This window comes from Emydura macquarii, unplaced genomic scaffold, assembly GCF_026122565.2.
Source record: "Emydura macquarii macquarii isolate MOO-44397 ecotype Brisbane River unplaced genomic scaffold, CSIRO-AGI_Emac_v2 contig_3128, whole genome shotgun sequence".
Taxonomy (NCBI): Eukaryota; Metazoa; Chordata; order Testudines; family Chelidae; genus Emydura; species Emydura macquarii.
The window spans coordinates 1,946,155-1,970,641 of record NW_027133265.1 but is presented as its reverse complement, the minus strand read 5'-3'; the positions used below and the strand labels follow the sequence as shown (position 1 = coordinate 1,970,641).

Here is a 24,487-nt window from a genome sequence, read left to right as displayed (position 1 = left end):
GTCGTAACTCCTTTGATGAGCAGACCCCACAGGATTTTTGGGTGTTACAGGATTAGGTAAGAGGAGCAAATAGGGAAGCCGAACACAAAAGAGTAAACGAAGTTAGAAGAGAGTCTGGCAACCAGCTTGACCATAAAAGTTATTTTATTGCCAGGTATATAAAACTTATGATACTAGTAGTAATAGCCATACAAGCAGAGACCAACAAACCAAACAGTTACAATATTATAAGGTTTCAATTGGGGTATTGGGAAAATCTAGCCCAAGTTTGATTACAAAAGTCAGGTTTAGAAAGTTATATCTGGAGTAAAAGAGAGAGAGAGATAAAATTAGGCCTGAGGGGAAAAAGTGGGCTTAACCAGAGAGAGAGAGAGTTGGGGTCTCACCACTCAGTGCAGCTTGAACCAGTCAAAGGTTCCCAGGTAGATGGACTGTTCAGCTTAGGGTTCAGAGTGCTTGAGACAGGCAGAGCCCACAACACGATCAGTGAAGGTATTTCAGTCAGAAAAGGGTGAAATCCCAGTGGAACTGGTGCAGCGTTTGGATCCAAGCACCAGAACAGAAACTTGAGTTTGGGTAGGGGTTTTTGTAGGGAAACAACAATGGTTCAACGGAGAACACTAGATTTGTTTATGGGTAAATGATGACTCAAGGGAGTATACCGGAGTTGTTTTGTTTAGGCTGGACGATAAAACCTGATCATTCCTGGCTATGGGCAATGTTACTTTGACGGAGCTCACAATGCAATCAGGCAGGTTCAGTATTTTGGTTACCAGTAAAGGATTCATTACTAGAATTGGTCTGATAAATGCTGAGCTGGGTGTGTTCAGGCATGTGTTGATTAGCATTTGAAGCAGAGATCCCCCATCAGGCAGTGCTCCCCTGCTTCTCTGGTCCCAGAGTTCAATGTGGTCACTGCCTTGGAACCTCTGTTCTCTGCTCTGAATGCTAATGGAGGTGGCTCCCTGTCCCATCTTTGATGCAAATGAGACTAGGGGATTTGCCTTAATCCTGTCAGCCTTGTCCAGAGGGTTTTAGGTATGTGTCTCAGTGCATTTTCATTGCTTTTTGTAAGTGTTTCTTCTGATCAGTTCTGGTTCAGGCAGAAGTGGGGGTGTGTGGAAGTCCTTCATGAGTCAGACAGCCTGGATACTGCATCAGGGTTCCCCAGGAACACAGAGCTGACAGGTAACACCTAGTCCATGACTAGGGCTCCTACGCACTATGATAATACAAATTAATAGTAATATTCATATTATACATATGTAAATTTAATTATTCCAAAACTTTGTAATCTCAAAAAAGACAACATGTCCTACGCAAAAGTAGAAAGAGAATAAAAAGAGAGAAGAGAAGAGAGAGTGATTGTCTGATAATATTGGTAAAACTGAAGTTCAATTCTTCATACAATTTTGGGCACAGAGTTTTAGGCACTGTATAAGAAAAATGATAATTTGAAATGTTAGTTGGTATATTTATTAGTATATTTTATATTTTGCAGTATTTGTCTAAGGTAAGTCTTGATCCCGCAAGTTAAACTACGTAGGCAGACTCCTCCACCAACATGCCTATGATTACTGTGTTTGTACAGCACACTGTAAATTCCAGAACTCAAATTAATAAGAACAATGAGAGAAAAATAAAAGCTTTACACTACAGGTGGCATTTTTTTAAAAAATGATTTTTTTATTGTAACGTAAGTCCTGTAGGCTGAAGCGCTAGGGTACACTGTTGGTGAACAGGGACGAGAACAGCTACAGAGCTACTTCATCTGAATGAGCTTTCTGTCCAGAATTTCTTCAGTGACATTTTGGGAACCACCATAAATACATACACCTTAAGAATTGGTTGGATAATTGAAATGCAGTGAGTGAGGGACAAAAGGCTCATACATTGTGGTGAGGAAACTTTTCAAGGGTCCTATGTGCCACTCCAACTCGTGCTATTGGGAGGATTCTTTGGAAAGAGATGATGAGAGGTGGCATTTGTCTTCAACAGAGTGCAATGGAGAGATGGCTCTTTGTTGAAGTTGTGGAGGACAGCAACAGAGCTGAGGGGATACTGGTGAGCTGGGGCCCCTTCTGTCCAATCACTAAATAAAGATGAAATCTCAATAGCTGGTTTAGGTGATGGAGCCGGTGGAGAGGAGAGGCAGCATTTACCAAAGCACTGGAAGGGGACCATCATGCCAGAGTGAATGTCCGGATGATGGGACTATGCTCCCACTGACACCAAAGGGTGAGTGGGGACTAGCAGAGGGGGAAGTGACCTGATTTTGTCAGTTGAACGTTCACAGCGATGGGTGGGGAACTAAATTATACCGACAACTGCCAGAGTCACGGTCTGGGAGTGTTTACTTACTCATTTAGATAGACCAATGCTCCTTTCTCTTAATAAAGATTTGTTTCCCACCCAGCCAGGGCTCGTGAGTTGGGGGAATGTTACCTATGAAGCGGGCCCAGGATGATCCCAGAAATTCTGGGTGGGGGCCCCAGCCCGCCGCGTCAGTGAGTTGTTCCGCCGCCCACAGCCTGTGGCGGAGGGTTACCGGGGGACGTAGCACCGCTGTGCCGGGGCAGCTGCCTGCTCTCTCTGCCGGCTGCCCAGGAGCACAGCGCTGCACTGGGGTGGCGGAGCGGCGGACCTGCCCCCGACCACGGGCGGCTGCTCCGGGACCAGGGTGACCTAACCCCTCCCCCCACTCACTGGGGGCGCGGACCCCGCTGTTGTCCGACAGCGGCACGAATCGCAGCTGAGCCGGGGTGCGCTGCCTCGGGATCCTTCCTCCGCAGGCAGCTGCTCGCCGGTTCCAGCCCCGCCCGGGGGCAGCGGGAACGGGCCCGGGCTCCGCCGTGAGCTCCGCCCCTACCATTGTGTCGCCGCCCCTCGGCCAGCCTCACTCACTCGCCTCCCGTCCCTTGTCTTCATTCCGTTCGCGGCACTTCCGGGGGGCGCGCGAGCCTCGCCTCGCCTCGCCCCGCCCCCGGCCCAAGACAAGCCCCGCCCCCGGGCTGAATCGGCTCTGTCTGTCCCTCCCTCCCGCCCGCCTGCACGTCGGGTGCGCGTAGTGACGCCCGGCCGGCCGGGGGCGGGGCGCAGGGCAAGATGGCGCCGCCGGCCGGATGTGTGTGTCTCCCTCCCCCCGCGGGCCGCCGGCGCAGCTGACGAGGCGGCGGCTCCTCGCTCGGCCGGGCCCAGCCCCGGCGCAGTCACAGCGGCGGCGCCTCCTCCAGGCCTGGCCATGTAGAGGCCGGCTGCTGCTTCCCCCACCCCGGAGACGAGAGCGGCCCCTGAGGTAGGCACTGGCAGCCAACCGGCCGGCCCCGCGCGAGGGAGTGAGCGAGCCGACGGCCGGGCGCAGGGTGCCGCCGCCATGGAGGACATTAACTCCAACGTGAACGCGGACGCGGAGGTGCGGAAGCTGCAGGAGCTGGTGAAGAAGCTGGAGAAGCAGAACGAGCAGCTCCGCAGCCGCTCCGGGCCCCCCGCCAGCCCCAAGCGCCTCCCCAGCACCAGTGGCGCCGCCACCCCTTCCCCGCGGGGAGACCTGCTGCTGGGACTGGAGAGCCGCTGCCTCAGCCCCAGAGCCGGGGCCCGGCGGCCGCCCGGCGAGGAGACGCGGGACGGGAGAGGCGGGGCGGCGGCCTCAGCGGCTGGAGAAGGCGGCAGCTTCTTGGACGAAGTGGAGCCTCTGAGGCCCGACGAGCTGGAGCGCCTGGCCGGCTGCGAGGAGGACGAGACAGACTGGTGAGGAGGGTAGGGGGCGGACCTGCTCGCCGTGCTCGGGGATACGCTGCCAGGGGCTGGGCATCCGCAGGCCCGGGTTCTCCAGCTCCCGGGGCACAGGCCGGGGACTGTAGCGGGCTGCCGGGAGCAGTCCTCCCTGGAACCAGCGCCGCTCAGGGAATGTAGTGGGTAGGGGGGAGCAGCTGAGAGAGGCCATTTGTTTACTAAACCGAGCTGAGAGTGAGTGGGCGTTGTTCTTCCCAGATCGTCTGAAGGAGGCCTCGCCCTCTGAGGCTGGGTTGGGGGGAGTCTTACGCCCTTTGAGTCAATGGCTCGTAGGAAGCGCTCTCCTCTAAGAGGCAGACTTTAAAAACTGCCTGGTGTGCCCCTGGTGAACCTTTTCTCGGTTCTGTAACTAGCAGGGTCTGTACAATGCTACTTGCCATGGCAAAAGTGGTGTATGGGGTCATCCAGATTCTCAGCGAAGATGGATTGGAGGCTGTTAATGCCTCTGTGGTCAGAAAGGTACCCGGCTGTTTGTGAAACCACAAAGTTGGTAAATCCATGTACGGATCCAGAAACATACTGCAATAATCTACTAAATTTTTTTTGGGTACCACTAAGGGTATGTCTTGTCCACACAGCAAACAAAAGGCTGTGGGGCTGTTTCACTACTCTGTAGGCTTCTGGGCTTAGGCTAGAGTCTGAGCTCTGGGACCCCTCCCACTTGACAGGGTACTAGAGTCCAGGCTCCAGCCTGAGCCCAGAAGTCTACACAGCAGTGAAACAGCCCCACAGCTGGAGCCCTGTGAGCCCCAGTCAGCTGGCATGGGCAAGCTGTGGGTGTCCAATTGCAGTGTTGACACATCCAAATGGGCACACAAGTTTCATCAGTAGTTATGGCAACATTTCAGGAAAGCTAGTTATTTAAATCCCTTGATCTTTGGTATACTGGCCACTTTGATCATGCATTCTTTATCTCATGATGTATTGTCTGCACATCTTTAGAGTTATTACTACATGGCAAAAACATTTGTTAATGCAGAGTTAAGATTGCCTGGTGATAGCTTGTGATAGAATGTTAAGTTCAGCAACACTCAGTCTTTGGAAAACCAGGAAATACAGAGTTCAGGTAAATGCCCATGCAGCCTTATCTCTGCCCACTGGAGCTGGCAGTAGCAAATGAGAATTACCTGCATGCTCTCCAGTTGCTTTCTGTCTTTTAGGTGTAGCTGTACTGAATGGTGGAGGCAGTAGGTGGGACAGGGTGGTAGAAAGATGTTTTGATATGAAATCAAGTGATTAGTATGAAGTGTGTCAAAGAGCTGTGATTGTAATATGAGGAGATATGGGTCTGATCTTCAGGAGAACTGGAGAGCATGCAGGTAATTCCCACAAATGTGATCAAAGGAAAGAGGTGCATACATATTTTGGGGTTCTAGTCTGCATCATTTCACTACAAAATTATGCAGGCTGGGTTATAGCAGGATTCTTGCCATGAGTATTGTCAGTAGCGTGATGGGACGTGAAAGTGGTCTGTGGATTTAGTGATAGGTAAGGAAAAGTGTAGTTTTAGTTAGTATCTAAAATGTGAAGAAGCTGTAAAAGGGTATGAAATGGTTGTTAAATTTTACAGGTATGGTATTTTATCGGGAGAGTAGGCTCAGTGTTTGAGTATAGGGGAGGTGCAGGTGGTAATGCCTGTCCATTATAGTGAAAAGGCAGAATGTGAGTATGTTATGGGTGTTTCGGGGGCATTACTTACAGGCGGGCAGTCTTAAGGTTGCACGAGCATTTACCTTAACTCTGTATTTCCTAGTTTTCAGAAGTTTGAGTGGTGCTGAACTCAACATTCTAGAAGGGCACAAGCTTACCAGGCAACATGAACGCTGCATTAATAAGCATTTTTGCCATTTCAGTTTTAAAAAACTAGGAAATGTTTGTTAGTAGAAGTTAGTGGCTATTTAGGCAATTGTAATTCTCCCCAAGGTTTGCAGTTGATATGCTGTAGCTAGGTAATAATCAAAATGCCTAGGTTTTAAATAGTGCTTTTCATCAGTAGATTTCAAAGAACTTCACATCATTATCCCCATTTTACAGAGGGGAATCTGAGGCACGGAGGTGAGGTGATTTGCCCAAGGTCACCCAATGGCAGAGCTAGGAATAGTCCCAGTCCAGAGGCCTTTCTACTAAGTTTCACAATTGCTATGTGATTCCTAAGTGCTCCTCACCCCTTCTGTACATTTTGTTAACAAGGAATGGGGTTAATGGTTCTGCCTTGAAATTTTTGCACTGTGTAGTTGCTAGCAGGATCAGTGAGAGAAATTTTATCCATGGTCAATGTCCCAAAACCTTGAGTTGTATAACATGGTGGTTACAGTACCTTTAAGCTTGTGAGAGAAGACTGGTATCTCTCTCCCCTCCCTACAACATGTACCTCTTCTCCCAGCTGCCAACACTTTCAACTCATCCGCCCCTTTCTGTCCCATTAAGGCATTAGTTTGCACCCAGAACACATCAGCAGCATAGCCAGCTCAGAGAGCTTTTAAGTGGACCATTCATCTCAGTGAGATGTTCTCAGATGAGAGAGAACATCCAAATGAGAAGCATACAGCCTGAAACAATAGCTTGAGATGTGTGAACTGCTCCAGTCCTTTTAGTGGTTGTTCCCATCCCCCCCAATGCTAGCTGTAGGTTGTGATATGCATCAAGCATGTCATTTCTCAGCTTCTCACCGCAGGGTCAACAGTTGTTCTTGGTTCCTGCTCTGAGCACGCTTGTTCTAAGTTCTCCACCCAGAGAGGCAGGGATTTCCCAGATTCTGGTTCATATGGTGGGGTAAAGAGTGGTTCAGACCCCCTTAGAAATACAAAACATTCTGGATCCCAGCTTACATGAGGGAGGGTAGGGAGAGGGGCAGGGACCCCTCCCCCGATATTCAGGCCCATGTAGACAAGTAGGGGGAGGGGCTCAGGCCCTTCAAGTCCTCAGGTGCACATGCATGGGGAAAATGTGGGGCAGACAAGTGCCCCGCCTGTATTCTCCCCTAGTCCCTCTTCCACATATGCCTCATCTCCCCGATCATCCACCCCCCTTTAGTCCTTTCCCTCAATCCCCCTTCCCTCACTGCATCCTCAAACCCCGCTCACCCTATTTTTCTTTCTTCACTCCCTAGAATGTTCTGCCCCGCCAGCAAGTGTTTACGTGTCTAATATTATTTACAATAATACTTTGATTACATTCCCCCAAAATTAAAAACCCAACAGAAGAAAGCCCACCAGAACTTAGCAATATACCTTCTGACCTTTTCCATAGTAGGATTTGAACTCATACTGGTTGCGTGGGTGAGCTTCAAAGCTACTGATTGTCCTGTTGAGCCCAGCCAACTGGTCTGGAACTCTAAAGGCAAAGTATCCCATTAATTCCCTTGTCTTCACATGCTCAGTGTGATCCAATTGACATATTACCAAGCACTTCAAGGGCTACTTCTCCAAACAGGACAACTAAATCTTTGGGTAATAATTTGTAATTTGATTTCCCCCAAAGGACTGTTGGATGGCATGCACTTTGTCTGGGTAACTCCTCAAGCCAGGTACAAGGATATTAGCCCTGCTTTGATATCTATTTGTGATAAAAAAAAATTTGTTGCCAGAACATGTGACTATTAAGTAACACTGTTTTTGGGGGGGCTGTATTTCAGGAACCCCTTGTTCAAATGGCTTCAAATTTGGATCGCTGACCAAACCCCACTCAATCTGAACTCGTGAGGCACACAAAATGTCAAGGCAATCTGAGAAACTATTGATTTTAGAGCTCTTAGAACAGTTGAATTTTAAGCAGAAAGTTGTCTTCACCTTATATATAGCAGAAGTGCCACTCTGGTATTGTTTAGAGTAACCAGCTTCCACAATGCAATTGCCTGTCTCTTCTGCAGTAATCAGAGCTCTTATCCTTCTGTTCCAACAGAAACCTTTCTTGCTGACTGTTCATCCTGGTCTTTATTTTGAGAAAAGTACTTTGGAATAGCACTGATATCTGGGGAGTTATGGGATTTTTCATAGGGAATTATGGGAAATTAATCTGTTCTCCTACTAGTGTACTTGCTCATAGAAGCCCTTTTGAAGCCTCCCACAAGCCACTTCTGCAGGAAGCAGTGTTAGATACTGGGAGGTTAGGTACTCAGTCAACAGTACAACTGCAACAGAGTAGTACAGTGCAAGCATGGACAGGAAGCAAAGTTGCAATCAGAATAGCATGGCTAGGATGGGCTTAGTACACCAGGTAGTGTTCGCCTGTAAATTCATCTACCAGTGGGTTTATTCTGTGATTAGGCCCTGGGATTATAAACACTAAATAAATTAAAAAATGAAGTGAGGCACCCTACTTAGCTGCAAATACACTTAGTCAAGCGTACTCTTGTGAAAGTGCTTCTGCCTGAGCTGTTTTATGGGTGCTCAGAGAGCATGCTGCTCTTCACTGAAGATCTTGCCATTGATTTGGAATCCCCTAATGAAGTGTATAAAGCATGGTCTGGTGCAGTTGCCTTGCACTGATCATACACCTGGAAGATGATGCCCTGGGTTGATTCAGTAAGCTTGAATTGGGTTGAGGATAAACTTAAAAACTGTGAGAATACAACTAACTTGAGTGGTTAGGGCTTCTCAAAAAAAGATATATCGGAATTGGAAAAGGTACAGAAAAAGACAACAAAAATAGTTAGGGGTATGGAAAAGCTTCCATATGAGGAGAGATTAATAAGACTTGGACTTTTCAGCTTGGAAAAGAGACATCTAAGGGGGGATATGATAGGAGTCTATAAAATCATGACTGGTGTGGAGAAAGTAAATGAGGTGTTATTTACTCCTCATAACACACAAGCTAGGGGTTATCAAATAATATTAATAGGCAACAGGTTTAAAACAAAAGGAAGCATTTCTTCATACAGTAAACAGTCAACTTGTGGAACTCTTTGCCATAGGATGTTGTGAAGGCCAAGACTATAATGGGGTTTAAAAAAAAACCCTAGATAAATTAATGGAGGATAGGTCCATCAATGGTTATTAGCCAGATGGGCAGGGATTGCTGTTTGCCAGAAGCTGGGAATGGGCGGTGGGTTGGATTTCTTGATGATTACCTGTTCTGTTCATTCCCTTTGAAGCACCTGACATTGGCCACTGTCAGAAGACAGGATATTGGGCTAGAGGACCATTGGTCTGATCCAGTATGGGCATTCTTATGTTCTTGCTTACATGGTAGGATAATGCACTCTATGGGGGGAGAGAGGGAGTCTGCCTTTTAAGGCGCACACATGTTGATTGGCTTGTGTAGACCCTGCTGGTGTGCATTAATGGTTCCCTAGTTTGCTTTAACATGATATTGTTTCAAACAGCACTGTGTTAAAGCACAACAACAGGGCCTATAGGGACCAATTAATGTGCAACAGATTACTGTGCTTTAACAGTCATACCCCTGTAGACTGCATTACTTCACCATGTAGGCAAGCCCTATAATGCACTTTGCCAGTAAGTAGTTATTTGAATTAAAGTGGGATCTATTTCTAGCAATTCATGTCACAGGTCCAGTCACCCATTTCTGATTAGTCAGCTAAGTTACTGCCATGCTTGGATCTGATGTCAAGACAAATATTCAGATGTCCTCTCTATAATTATGACATTCTAACTAGCTTTAAGATTTGGAGATTGAAAATTGGTGTCAGAATGAATCACGAGAAGCATATTGGACAGCTTCACTGAGGTATAGAGCCCCAGTTTCCTTAGTGATCAGATGGATTCTTTGAGGCATAAGACTTTAAACCAGTTCAATACCTGACAGATAGTGCTACCCATTCAGTTGCTTAAATCTAATTGTACCAGTATGTTCTTGAACCTGTTGTTAAATTCTTACCAATTCTGAAAGTTTCTGCATTGTGACCTAATTAAAAGACAAACTGCTATTTATCAGATTATATGTGGTACACTAAATGAAACCGAACTTGCCTTGACATTAGGGATTTAAAATATTGTCTAATTAAACAGACATTTAAACAATAACAATTATGTTGTATAAACGATATAATATTTTACATCTCTAGCTCCAGTATTTGGTGTGCTTCCCCGGAGAGTGGTGTCAACCTGGGGTGCAGGGTGGCAGGGGGAGGACGCCGGCACCCTCCTCCCCTCCCACTGAGTGCGCTCTGTGGTGGCTATATCACCTGGGCAAGTGGGGGAGGGGGTGCAGGGGTCCCCAGGGTGTGTGGCTTCTGTATAACTCTTCCCCAGGGGGAGCCAGCTGTGCTGGGGAGAAGGAGGCCGCTGTTCAGGCAGCACAGCAAGACACACACCAGAGGAGGGGCAGTCTCTGCCCTGGCCGGGCCACGCTCTGGCAGGCTTTGTCTGGCAAGGTAGGCGCCGGAGGCGGGGGGGAAGGGGCCATGGCGATGCCAGCTGGAACAGAGAAGTGCCTCTGCCCTTGCTTCCCAGTCACCCTTTGCCCAACTTCGCCCTGGATGCATGAGACTCACCACCCCCCAGCATGCTGGAGGGGGCAATAAGGCACCTCCACGCCCTGCCCATCCCCCAAGCCCATCTATCCCGCAGGCAGATCCTGGCCCTGCCCCAGGAACGGGGACACCCCCATGCCCGCCCAACCCCCCAGACCTTTCACCCAGGCGCACCTCAGCTGCTGTCTCCTGGTTCACTGCTGCTGTAGTTGGTGCTGCTGCCATCGCCAAACACCTGAGCAGCCAGGCCTGTCCCTTGTGCATGCGTGACTCCCAGCCTTCTTGCCCCCGTCATCCATCCCTGCAACACCCCATCCCCACAGCCCCCCCATGCAGGAAATGGTTAACACAATTTGTAAATGGTAAGACTGTTACTTACCGGTTAACAGTTTGCTATTTTACATCCCTCCATATGGAAGAATCTGTTTCAGAGGGATTTTTTTTTTTCCAAATTCAGATAACGGCTAATCAAACCATGGTAGTAATAAGGTAGAAAGAAGTGCTTTTGACAGCCAGTATTAGAGGGATACAATAGTAGCTTTCAATTTTCCAGATTAAAGAAGTATTATCACCAAATAACAATATTACATGGGGCTTGCAGCTTCTTAACTAAATATTATAACTTTGTTAGAAGTAAAATAACTGTGTGGGGGGACAGTAGCAAGAATCCTGAGAGAGAGAAAAAAACAGGAAACTACTTTTAAAGTTCTTGTACTAAAACCCTCATATAGTATCTAAATGCATCTGATGTTTATATATCATGAAATTATCAATGTGCTGTTCAGTCCAAAATGGAGTTTTTAAATGGAACTTTTCCCTAGTTGCCTTAAGTATAGAATCCTTAATGTGCATTTCACACTCCTATACAGTTTGGGCACTGTTAAGTCAGCTTGCATTGGTTCTTATTCTTTTTTAAATAGATTTAGAGCTTTCTTTCTAGACCAACAGTTAAACAGATTATCTCCTTCAGGATACCTTAGGTTTTCCATGAATGTATTTAAACATTCTTAGCTTTTTCTTTTAGTTTCCATGAAAGTAGCTAAGAGATTAAGCCTACAAGCTTTTATAAGAAGCTGTATGCTTTTCATTATGGGAAAAATCATATGATTTCATCTGCTTTTCTGCAATAATCAGATTACTGTTTTGTGGGTTTCTAAACATTTTACATTCAAAAGGACTACTGATTTACTGACATCTACAAAAGACTTTTTAAATATGCAACTCTATTTTTGGTAAACTTCAGCTTCTGCTACAACTTCAATAGATGTTTCCTAGCTTTTTTCTTTCAATACGCTTGAGTAAACTGACACTCTTAAATTTATTTCTGTAACTAAAATAGAGTTCTCATAGGGTTGCTTTTTCATGCTCTGCTTGGAGCATGTTCCCTCCCGTAGGTTTTATTTTACTTCACAGAACTTGAACAGCCAGTACTTGATCTCCCTGCAGCTATTGACACTGTTTATTGTGCTCCTCTCTTCTAAATCTTGTTCTCAGTTGGCTTTCACAATACTATCCTCTCACGAGTCTTCTATTTTTCTATCCTTTTCTTCAGTTTTTCTCAGTGGATTCACCTCTTCTCTCTAACTCTTCATGGAAGTTCCTCAATTTTCCATCCTTGGTCCCTTCCTCTTCTCGCTCTACATCCTTTGTGTGGATTATTTTATCTGTTCATACTTTTAACTGTCAATTTTATGACAATGATTTGCAAATCTACCTTCTCACTCCTAATTTGTCTCAATCCAATCCAGTGTTTCAGCCTATTTGACATCTTCTGGATGTTTTGCTGTCACTTTAAGTTAACATAGCTAAAGTGAGCTAACTTTACTCGAGGATCCTTTTCTTCTCCCCTTCCCTTCCTTTGTCCCCTTCCCTTCAACCACCTTCATCTTAAACTTGTTATACCCACCTCCACTACGTTTGTGAAGAGCAGTCTGGGGCCTGGTGGCATATAAACAGGTGAGAAGTAACTAGGAACAAATCCATCCTTAAATAAGCTCTTCTCTTGTTCCAGTGGGCAGAGAGATCAACTGGACCTTGTGTATCCTGGGCATTCTGAACCAACAGCATATTGACTGAACTGAAAATTGATTTTAATTGAATCATTTTAAAATTGATCTTGGCAAATGTTTATTCCATTGTAGTTTAAGTGCCTTTGGTAAATTTTGTGAGAGAAATAGATAGTTGAACAGTTAAGGTCTTAAACTTAAAGTTGTAAAGCTTAGGCACGGTGGCCAGAATGGCATGATTGTCAGAAGTTGAGATATTCTGTACTTAGCACCATGTCGGAGAGAAATACAGTTGTGACAAACACTGGTATATGACACAATATGCAAGTATGGCATAGAGTGTGACGCCTGCTCTCTCTCCTGCAAAGTTTAGTCTAGTTTCAATATGACATGAAGCCAGGGAGAGTTGACATTAGACAAGAACTAGAAAGTTTATGATGCTGCTTGCTTTTATAAGATGTTAATTCCAGCCCTTCTTTCTTTTTTTTTATCTTATGCCATGTCTACATTACAGGTGCTACAGTGGCACAGCTACAGCACTGTCGCTATGTCACTGCAATGCAACAGTGTAGATACTTCTTATAGTAACAGAAGGGTTTTTTCCGTCACTGTAAGTAATCTATGGGTCTTCGGGCATAGTGCTGAGGTGTTTGTGCATGGACTTTAACATGCAATTATGGAGCCTTTTATCTTAAACTATATTGAATTTGATCTACAGCAGGTCATACAACATGAACTTTGTAGTTGCCACATTTCACCCGATTGATAAAGCCAGTTCCATTCCTAGAAGTAGCTTCTCCAGAAGTGTTTGGCCCAAAAATCAGATCATGTAGTCATATCATATGATGCTCTTTCCATTCCACTAATATCTCAAGAGGGTGTTAAACAGTAGCTACTGAAGTTGGACATTTTTAAATCAGCAGGTTCAGATAACTTGCATCCAGGAGTTGTAAAATATTTGGGAAAGCAGCTTGCTGGACTGTTAATGTTGACTTTTCAATAAGTCTTGAAGAGAAGTGCACAGATGACTGGAAGAAAGCTAATGTGGTGCCGATATTTAAAAAAGGCAAACAGGATGACCTGGGTAGTTATAGGCTTGTCGGTCTGATATCGATCCTGAATAAAATAATGGAGGAGCAACTGATAGAGGACTCAATTAATAAAAAATGAAAGGAAGGTAATATAATTAATGCTAATCAACATGGCTTTATAGAAAATAGATCCTGTCAAAGTAACTTGATATCTGTTTTGATGAGATTAAAAGTTTGTTTGATAAAGGTAATATACTTAGACTTTTGTAAGGCATTTGACTTGGTACTGCTTGACATTTTGAATAAAAAATCTGAAAGATATTAAATGGATTAAAAGTTGGCTAAATGATAGGTCTCAAAATGTAATTGTAAATGGGGAATCATCATTGAACGGGTGTGTTTCTAGTGGGGTCCTGCGAGAATCGATTCTTGGCCCTATTCTGTTTAACATTTTTATTAATGACTTGGAGGAAAACATACTATCATCACCGATAGTTTGCAGATGACACAAATTGGAGGAATGGTAAATAATGAAGATTGCTCTGTATCAGCCACCTATCTACATCATTTGGTAAGCTGGGTGCAAGCAAACAATTTGTTTTAATATGGTTAAATTTAAAAGGATACATCTAGAAACAAAGAATGTAGGCCAGGCTTGCAGAATGGAGGGGTGGGTGGGGGTGGATTCTATCCTGGAAATCAGTGACACTGAAAAAGATGGGGATCGTGGTAAATATCAGCTGAACGTGCGCTCCGAGTGTGATACTGGCTGAAAGGGCTAATGCAATCCTTGGGTTTATGGATGTATAAGCAGGGGGGTCTTGGATAGCAGTAGATGTTGTATTATCTTTGCGTTTGGAACTGGTGGGACAGCTGCTGGAATATTGTGTCTAATTCTGGTGTCCATAATTCAAAAAGGATGTTGATAATTTGGAGAGGGAGAATTTGGAGAAAAGAGCCATGAGAACAATTAAAGAATTAGAAAACATGCCTTTATAGTGATAGACTCAAGGAGCTCAGTCTATTTAGCTTAACAAAGAGAAGGTTAAGGGGTGACTTTATTGTAGTGTGTAAGTACATGCATGGGGAACAGATATTTTAATAATGCGCTCTTCAATCTAGCAGGGAAAGGTATAACACAGTCCAATGGTTGGAAGTTAAAGCTAGACAAATTCAGATTGGAAGCCAGGCATAAATGTTTAACAGCGATGGTAATTAACCATTGAATAATTTATTAAGGGTCATGGTGGATTTTCCATTACTGATGATTTTTAAATCAAGATTGGATGTTTTTCTAAAAGATATACCTTAGGAATTATTTTGGGGAAGTTTTATGGCCTGTGTTATACAGGAGGTCAGAATAGATCAGTGGTTCTCAACCAGGGGTGTGTATATCCTTGGGGGTGTACAGAGGTCTTCAGGGGGTACATCAGTTTATCTAGATATTTGCCTAGTATTACAACAGGTTACATTAAAAAGCACTAGCAAAGTCAGTACAAACTAAAATTTCATATGACTTGTTTATATCACTCTATATACTATACACTGAAATGTAAGTACAATATTTATATTCCAATTGATTTATTTATAATTATGTGGTAAAAATGAGAGAGCAAGCAATTTTTCAGTAAATGTGCTGTAACACGTTTGTCTGATTTTGTAAGCAAGTATTTTTAAGTGAGGTGAAACTTGGGGTATGCAAGACAAATCAGACATCTGAAAGTTGTACCGTAGTCTGGAAAGGTTGAATGTCACTGGACTAGTTTGATTGCAATGGTCCCTGCTGACCTTGGAATCTATGTAAATTGGCTGAAGCATGCTGACAAAGTGCCAAAAAGCTTGTGAGGTTAATTAAGACAGCAGAAGGAGTCTCAGAGCTGTGATTAGAGCACAAGAGCCCTTTGTTCTCTGTCCTGTGCTGTGCTGCTTTAGATGATGTTGAGCTGCCCTTTCTTACAGGCAGTGAGTGCAAGCTGCTCAGCTGTTTAGAAGAGAATTGTAGCAGCTGTAGTGCTGCCAGTTGTTCCTCCACCCCAATGACCACTAATCTGAGGTCCTCAACTCAAAAAATCCTTTTGCCAAGGTCTTTACTTTTTTAGAACTAAAAGACTGCTCCAGTGGGTAGTATGAATCCAGATACGATTTAATCATGGCGGTCATGGATTCTGTGACTTTAATGAACGTCTGTGACTTCTTTGGCTTCAGCCCCTGGGGCTGGGGCTCCCCCTATTATTTTTAGTAAAAGTTATGGACAGGTTGCAGGCTTCCGTGAATTTTTGTTTATTGCCCGCAACCTGTCCATGACATTTACTAAAATTAACCATGACAAAATCTTAACCTTAATCATTTGTCACCTTTAGGAAGAATCAGTGATAAACTCTTACCCCCAGCTAGTGTTTAGAAACTCACGTTTTAACTCACATTTCTTTCCTTTGCAAGGAAATGGTTTAGTTATTTTTTTTTAATCCCTGATTTTCTCAGCCCGTGTCTGCAGGGCTTGCAAGCCTCAAATGTCATCTCTAAACATAGAATTTTTGCCTAGGAATTAATTTATTTAGACTTACATTAATGTATATGTAATAGCTTGTCGCTATCTCCTGGATTGTCACAGTCTCCACAGCATCAAGTTGTGATGTCTCAAGATTGATATTAGGTGGGAAGCAAGATACATGTGCAGTAGTACTTTGATCTCATAGATCTTTCCCTTTTCTAATCTGTAGGATTAATCTACGGACTGATTATGCCCAGGGAAAGGATGTATCAGATATTAAAATGAATGGTGGTGGTACACAGTTCATGGCCATGTAAGAGGCATTCCTTCATGATCTTTCATCTGGTAGAGAAAGTGTCCCTGAGTTCCTTCATCTGTAAAATTAATCCAATCCCACCAGGATGCTGAGCTTCTCTTTTAGTAAATAAGATACAAGTTTTGACTTCCAGTATTCAGGATATTAATAAAATTAAACACTGACTATAATCATGAATGAAATCATTCAGGAGGACCAAAAGGGCTCCTCAAAATAGAATATAAAATGGTCCAAGTACTATAAACCTGCAAAAAGAACCCTCTTTGCTATTGGTTACTGAGCATTTAGAATTACAGAAACTAGCAGAACAGTGACATCAGGTTTTTTATTCTCATGTTTCTATATTTGTAGCATACCTGTTGTTGTATGTAAATGTGGTACATAACATCGCTTCATAGGAAAGGAGCCTAGTACTCCTTTTTCCCGCTGATTTATGAAAAACTGGTAGATAACACTGACACTATTCTATATGCAAAAACAGTTAAAACTTCTCAGAGAGAAGTGGCTTAAAGCATGATTTTAAAAAAATTGGTCTGCTCATTCATTAGTGAGTCTTTTGTACCCTCCCCTTCCCTTCCTCTCCCAAATCAAGTCCCTTCAAGAGTTCCACATAGAGAATGTCAGTTTCAGAATAGTAAACCTTTGTAAAGGTGTAAAGATGATCAGCTGTATTTCAACCAAGTTTTGAAACTTTGGCTGAGGGAAAAGTCAATTAATCTCACTCTTCTGCTAGTGCTGTGTTTCTCATTTAATTGGCACAAAGGAAATGGGAATTTTTACCAACTGTTTTGTATAGGAGAGTGGTGAATTTAGTTGTCATATGTTCCTAAACTATAGTACTTAAGTTGGAACCCTGTTCAGTTGGAATTTAAAGGCTGTCATTAGATAAATAGTTGATGGTAATGCAAGTCCTTATTGCATTATTTTGGTGTGAATGTATTTAGAGCTCTTGCAGCAGCAAAAGCTAGAGTAGAGATCGCAAGTTGGCTTCTATCGATAGCCTGTCATTCATAACTTTCTCTCTTCTTTAAGGCAGAAACTTTCAAAACTTGGTTTTTAACCCAAAGATGAGATGATGATGTTGACTGACTTAAATCTTCACCATTTGGGGTACATGTGTGCAAAATATTTTTCCTTATGAGTTTTTTTGCGGAAAAAGATTCAGATGGCTGAACTTAAAAACTTCAAACTTGTGGTTAGTCCTCAGTGACTCAGTCCTCAGTTGCAGCTTCAGTTCAAAGAGAAAATGTTAAGGTTTAAGTATATGAAGGCATAACTAAACATTGTTTTACGTGCAAGGACACTACAATATTTTACACTTTAGCTATTTACCTCTGGTACCATTGTGCCCAAGTTTCTAGCCTCACTACTTGGTTACTCCTGTGGTTACCAGTTGCTACAGCTTAACGTATGAAGATGTATAAAGGCAGTTGCACAGCTCCTTAATGCTTTCTTTCCTTTATCTTAAAGTTAATGCCACTTAAAGGCTAAAATTATAAATGTATGAATCAGGATTTCTATATTAGAATTAATATGCCCACATTACTAAACCTGGTCTGAAGATACTTTGAAGAAAAAAATCTAAGTGGAAAATGTGTTTTCAGTTTTTAAGACTTGAAATTTGTCCTAGTTATGAAATGGCATCATTACATTCTTCATACATTAAGTTAATATAAAAAGTAACAAAACCTCTGGTTTTCAGGTAACAGTGGAGATTGGCGGGAGCTATAGGTGCTTGGCATATCTGAAATCAAATACAATATGTTTGATGTTATCAACCAATCTTCTATTATGTAGTATGAATTTCACTTTCTATACTATAAACTTTTGCTGGCATCGTTATGTTGGGCACAGGTGTGAAGAGGTATGATTTCAGACTAACACAGCTGTGTTTGTAAAAGCCCCTAGAGTAGGTACAGATATGCATTTTTGCCAATATAGCTCATTTTGCTTGGAGGGTGCGGATGAGGTTAGGAGTTAGAAAAAAGCTATACTAGCAACAGAAGCATAATTTTGCTGGTATAAGCCATGTCTACACTAGGCTCACTTTGATAATGTAGTTAGCAAAGCACTCATAGTGTAGACCTGGGATAGGTTTGTCAGATACCTATTTTACATCACTTTAACGGGCATAGTCAGTACTTACCACAATTTTTAAAAATTCTTCCTGCATATTTTTTTTGGAAGCTGGATAACTTTCCTCAGCTTTATTTGTATACTGATTGTGATTGTAGTGGCTGTGTTCATGGGTATTGGATGATTCTTTTTCTTTAGAGTATTTGGAAGAGGGCTGATGAGAATAACACCACACTGACTTCACGAATGAACAAAGTTAAGATGCAGTTTGTCCACCAACATCGACTTGTGCTCCCTTTTGGTAGCAAAATCGCATAATACCTAGTATTTTCTTAAAATGTCTGATCACTTTTCCACTCACCTAACATCATATAATTTTTCCTCTTTTAGGTTATATACTTCACCAAAGAAGAAACTTACCCCAGTGCAGAAATCTGTTAGTCCATTAGTTTGGTGCAGGCAAGTACTCGATTATCCGAGTCCTGATATTGAATGTGCTAAAAAATCACTGATCCACAGGCTTGAACAGACAATGTCAGGTGAGTTCATGCATCAGCATGTATGTTGATGTTGTATGTTACATATGAACATCAATCCTTGTTTTAGAATAAATATACTTTATCTATATTCTGCCAGTGATTTGCGGGTTGGAGGAGTTTCTTCACTGTTATGTTTTCATTACATTTCTCGGATGGCTTTTCACACTTTGCTTGTGTTTTGGACCAGATAAATAGAAGAAAGGAGGAAGCAATAGACCACATGAATCATATTTCCAGTAATTTGTCACCCAAGTAGTGATATTTTGTCCAGTTTATTTTCCTCTCCAGGAATAAAACTTTTTTTCTTTTAAGTCCAGGTGCTTAACCTGGGACTTGTCTTCTGCCTTGGTTAGAAGATTAAATTCTTGAGGGGAGATCAAAACTGTGCTTTTAAAGTGTCAGTTTGATAAATTCTGTACATTTACCCTTAATACATTTAGATATGTAGTTGAATGTTGTGCTAAATCAGCTGGGTTTTTTTTCCTGTTTGCTTCTTTGTTGACTAAGGAGATGGAGACTAAAGTTAGCTAATAGTTTTGGGACACTGGATTTTTCAGTGGATTTAGGCTCTTGGTTATTCCTTTCCAAGATGATAGAGACTAATGTCTTAAATTATATAATATCCCTGAGATGAGGGGCCACTGAACACTAAAAACTGTGGCTAATGACTGAGTGCCTGGTCCTGTGAAATGCTGAGGCTGATTTTTAAATAAAAGATCAACAAGATCTACTGGTAGAAAGAAAGGTAGATCACAACCTTTCCTTCTGCCTCCTCAGCTCCATCCCTTTCCAGTTACTAACTTTAAAATCACTCTCTCCCCCTTAACCTTTCTTTCCACTGGCTTCTTCACATTAAGGTATGTTCTTACCTCTGCCACTCAAAAAATCTTCATCCTTTATCTCACCTGCCTCTCCCAGTAGCAGCTCATCTCCTTTTCCCTCTGCATCTCAAAGCACTTCATAGTGTTGCCGTGTTCCTCTTCTTGAACTCCACCTTGGATCCTCTCTAGTCAGACTTCTGCCCTCTTGATTCTATTTAAGCTTCTTTCTGGCTAAAATCTCAAGGGTTGGATTTCATTTTGTCCTCTCTGCTGCTTTTTGCAGTTCATTCATGCCCTCTTTCCTGAAATCAAGTCCTCTCTGGGCTTTTATGACTTTGTTTGCTTCTTGTCTTTGATTGTTCTGATGTCTCTTGGTGGACCATTGCACTTGTCTGTCCTACTCGGAGACCTACAGAGCTTTTTCCTCAACTACTGCCTGTTACCCTTTTATAACTTTTATCTGGGGTTATTTCATCCGTTTGCTTTTTCAACTACCATCTTAACATTAGACAAAACTACCTTTCCATTCTAGACAGTCTTCTTCCACTACATCCCACATTTCAGTCTCTCTATCTCCTTCTGAAAGTGTTTCTGTTAATTTTAACTTAGTGACCAAAAATAATTTTCCTCAACCCTCCCCAATCTGTCACTTTGGACTATATACTACCATTATCCCTATTACTGTCCTTAATATGAAAGTTTTGTTTCACTTATTTCTCTTTCCTGCCCTTCACATATGCTATCCTGCTTTTCAGCTTAAATATTAATCTTAACCAATTTAGGAACACTTACTTTTTTGTTAATTTAGTGCATATTTTGTGGAAGGCCTAGACTGAAATACAAAGTTTAGACTGAAATTTTGAACACTGAATTGTGCCCAGGTATCATTGGGATCTTTGAACTTGTGCTATTATATATCGTGGATCCAAATTTAAGCAGTTTGCAGAAAACTGCATACTTGAGTTAAGCTAAATGTAGAGGGCTAAATTCAGCCCTGGGATAAGCAACCATAATTCCATTGTCTGGGGTTTGAAAATCCCCCTTGCCAGTCGTGAGTAGAAATTCTCCTGTGAAAATTCCATCAACTACTGCAGAACTTAAGCTTCTTGGTGTTGTCCTAGATGTTGAGGTATACTATCCTTATGTCTTTTGGCTATGAGTATGTTGAAGTCCTGTGTATAGATGTCAATTGGTATTGGGATAGGCAGAAGAAAGATTAATGTGGTAAGTTTGAAGATAGAGGAAAGGAGAAACAGGAAATGTAGGGAAATATGTGGGGAAAATTAATTTTGTATATGTATATTTAAAAAAAAAAAGAGGGAGAGAAGGAAGAGACACTGAAGACTATAAGAGATATCTCTTAGAAAAGTGAATTAAATCAGGAAGAAAAAGAATGTAAATCTCCCCAAAAGAGGGCTGTAACAGTAATATTTTGTTTTCCCGACTGCACACTTATTTTACATATGTGTGTGAAATTATAAGCAGGGTTGTTAGAACCACCTATTACTAAGATTGCCCAACAGTTCCCAGTATAAAATCTTGGTTTTAGTTGCTTATAACTTTGCCACACTTTAACTATTTGGTTTTACATTTTCCATTCTTCTTGTCTGCCTCTAGCTAAAATTTTGAAATTTGGCATGGCCTTTGTATCAGGGATGTACTTTTTGTCATCCCCATGAAAATCCACCTGTATTTGTTCCAGTTACACACCTTTGACAAATGTCAGTTCACATTTGCTAAATAGAGACTTTTCTGATTTTAGCAACTAAAATTTCTTCCGATTCTGTCCTCACTGAGCATACTTGAGCCTCTCACAACTCAGTGTTGAGTGGTTTGTGCATGTTCCATCTCCACAGAGTAACTGAGCATGCTTCCTGCAGCTCAGGGTTATAGGGATATAGCTGGACTTTTCCTGTGGTGCCTTTCACAGCAACTCTGGGGATGGGTTAGGGCCTGCCACTGGTACTGAGAGTAGAAAGCCTGTATTTTCTGTGTGCTTAGTGATCCCCACCCACTTGCTGGCACCTGGGCAGCATGAAAGATGAAGTTGATTTGAATGCAGAGGGGACAAAAGACGGGCTAGGGGGACAGAATGGATGGGACAAGGAGTCTAAGATTGGGACTTGGCAGGGAAGTGGGGGGAGAAAAACTGGGACCAACTGGACAAAGAGACTGGGATGGGGAGGGGGATTCTAGGAGCTGGCATGGGAGGGAATGGTGACTGGGATTCACTGGACAATGAGATTAGGATCCAATGGGAGAGAAGAGAGACAGATTTAACAAGGAGCTGGGATTAGGAACTGGTGGGAGAGGGGAAACAGATCTGACAAGAAGCTATGAGGTTTGTGTGGGGAGGGAGGAAGGGAGGGAGGATTGGGACTGGCTGAGATTAGGGGCTGGTTTACACTAGTCAAATTCTCCTCCCAGGATGCAACTCCCCTGCTATACCAACATAATAAAACCACCTCAATGAGAGGTGTAAGGCTTATGTTGGTATAGTTAGGGTGATGCAGTGTCAGTGTAGATACTGTGTTCTTTACATTGGCTGTTGGCCGTCATTCTTGTCAATGGAGCTGTGCAATTGACAAGAAAGCTGAGCAGATAGAGCCCAACTGTCCCCCCACTTGGCTGGACCGTGCTCCTGGGTGGGAGTGGGGTGATAAGCCTTGGGTGGCTGCGGGGCGAGAATCTCCCGGGCGGCTTCCCTCAGTTCCTGGCAGGGAATGGGGAGCAGAGAAGCCCCTGGGCGGCTTGCCCAGGAGCCTGGGCTCCCCACAGTGCCTCTCTTAGGTTGGTGGAAGTGCTCCTGGTGAGGACGCGCACCACTGACCCAAGGTGGGTATTTGGACATCAACCATCACAGTAATCAATGCAGTGTAAGTCGACCTAATATAGGTTGACTTATCTTTGTAGCATAGACAAGGCCTAAAGGAGCTAGGGACTGGAGAGACTGAGATTGGATCAGTGGCCTGGGGAAGGAGACTAGGACTGAGCGAGAGGAGAGGAGAGAAAGATTGGACAAGAAGCCAGGAGGGGGAACTGGACTGTCTGAGCAAGGAAACTGGGAACACAGAATTGTGACAGAAAACAGAGCGTGGGAATCCGACAGAGAGCCCAGAGGGGGAGTCTTGGCTTGGCTGAGCAGGGAGACTGGGATCAGAAGCCTAAGGAGTGGAGTCTGTGCCTGGGTAAGAGACTGGGACAGTGAGCCAGGTAAAGGAGGGACAGGACTGGGTCAGGGACTGGTTGGAGGGATGGGGCAGAAAAGTCTGCGCCCAGTAGAGCACACTCCTGTCCAGTCTCTGGAATGGAACCAGTGGGTGGGTGGGTGGGGGTGTGTGTGTGTGTGTGTGTGTAAGTAAAACTCACAGGCACAGTGTCCCCCTGCTTCTAGTCTACTAACAACGCTGTGTGTGATGGACCTAAAGGTTCTAACCTTGCTGAAGATACATGTGCGTGTCAATATGATGCCACAAAATAGAATTATTTAAAATTCCAGTTATTAAAAAAAAAAACCACCTAGGATATTGCACACAAAATATGTTTAAAGAACATTATTATAAAATAGCAAAACCAAGAACTCAAAAGTCAGGAAATGCTGGAATTAGGATTGCTTGTGCAACCTTAATTCAACTCCCTTGGGCACCTGTGATTAAAGACTATCATAATCCATGATTACATACACCTGGCATGGACAGCTTCTGTCCAAACAGTTTATTTGGCAAAATGATAAGCAACCGAAAACGGTTTTATAAAAGTGTTAAGCAACCTTAATAGGCAGTACTACAAGCCTCACCTATACATATAATAAATATAATGGGAAATCATCTATCCGTACATTGTGTATTAAACATATTGTGATTTTTAAATTAAACAATGGCTGTGGAGTCTTTAGTGGTGTATGTTTCAAGAGTATTTCACTGTTGGGTTTCCACATGACTGCAGTGCATGAGTATCACCTATTTGGTCTTCTCTCTTGAAATAAGGTTCTGTTTAATGTATTCTGTTATTACTTTGTTCATAAAAATGGATTGTGGGTAGAGTGGAAAGGATATATCTTGGTGTCCTGGCATCATGTTCATATAAACTAAAAGTTCTGGTGCGATTAATTTAAGACTATCACATTATTTCCTGAGTTTCTAAAATTAGGAAGTGAAACTGAATCTATTAAAAAGAAACTTGAGCAAATGCCTGAAAACAGAATGCTGGCATCTAATTGCATTTATAAAAACAGTCTCTTGCCTGTTCTTTTTATTTTAAAAAAATATCCCAAAACAAAAGGGGCAGAGAATAGAAGTGGCATGGCAGTTTGATGATAAGAGATCCAACTTAAATTGCACTTTCATTGTGAAATCTTTGGGGCAATCTGTCTGCTTTGTACAGAGTATGTTGTCCAGGTGTAAATATTTGGCATAAAAAGCATGACCAATATATAGCACAAATCACTATGGATATATGCAAAGTAAAAACTATTACCCCCTCACTCATGGAATGGAAAATCCATTTTTGAGTTAAGCATTGGACTTGTTTGGAGGCAGTCTATACATTAGGTCAGCGTTACGCTTAATGATAGATTTTATTTCTGGTCAGTTTGAATTACTACTGAGGCTGCCAGAATAAGTTTGCCAGCTGTGATTTTCATTAAATTAAAAAGTTCTTGATTTCAGAAAGGTTGGCCCTGAAAACTGATCCATTTAAAAAAAGTAGCTTAGACATGAACTGCTAATATACTTGAAAAAATCCTGTTGGGAACATTGATTTTTGCCAGAAGGGAGTAGATCAATTTTTGTTACTGTTGCCTGTCAAAAGTAGTTACTATACATTAGATTATGAATGTTTCCAAATGCAGATTTTTCTTTTCCATGAGGAGACAGGAGCAGGGAGAGACTCAGAATATTCCAGAGAACAATATAAAGTTCACATGGAGCAGTATCATTCATCCTGGATAAATTGTGACATGTTAAAAAGAAATTATAGGCGGG

General features: G+C 42.8%; 1 protein-coding gene across 2 annotated transcripts in view; it reads left to right on the top strand.

The window, feature by feature from the left end:
• The first annotated feature begins 3,284 nt into the window (after window positions 1-3,284).
• Window positions 3,285-24,487, top strand: part of SLAIN2 (SLAIN motif family member 2) — a 54,413-nt gene continuing 33,210 nt past the window's right edge. For both annotated transcript variants that reach the window (XM_067531184.1, XM_067531183.1), the window contains exons 1-2: window positions 3,285-3,747; window positions 18,536-18,684. In XM_067531184.1, the coding sequence (XP_067387285.1) occupies window positions 3,374-3,747; window positions 18,536-18,684 (523 nt within the window). In that variant the 5' untranslated portion in view covers window positions 3,285-3,373. The remainder of the gene's footprint in view (window positions 3,748-18,535; window positions 18,685-24,487) is intronic.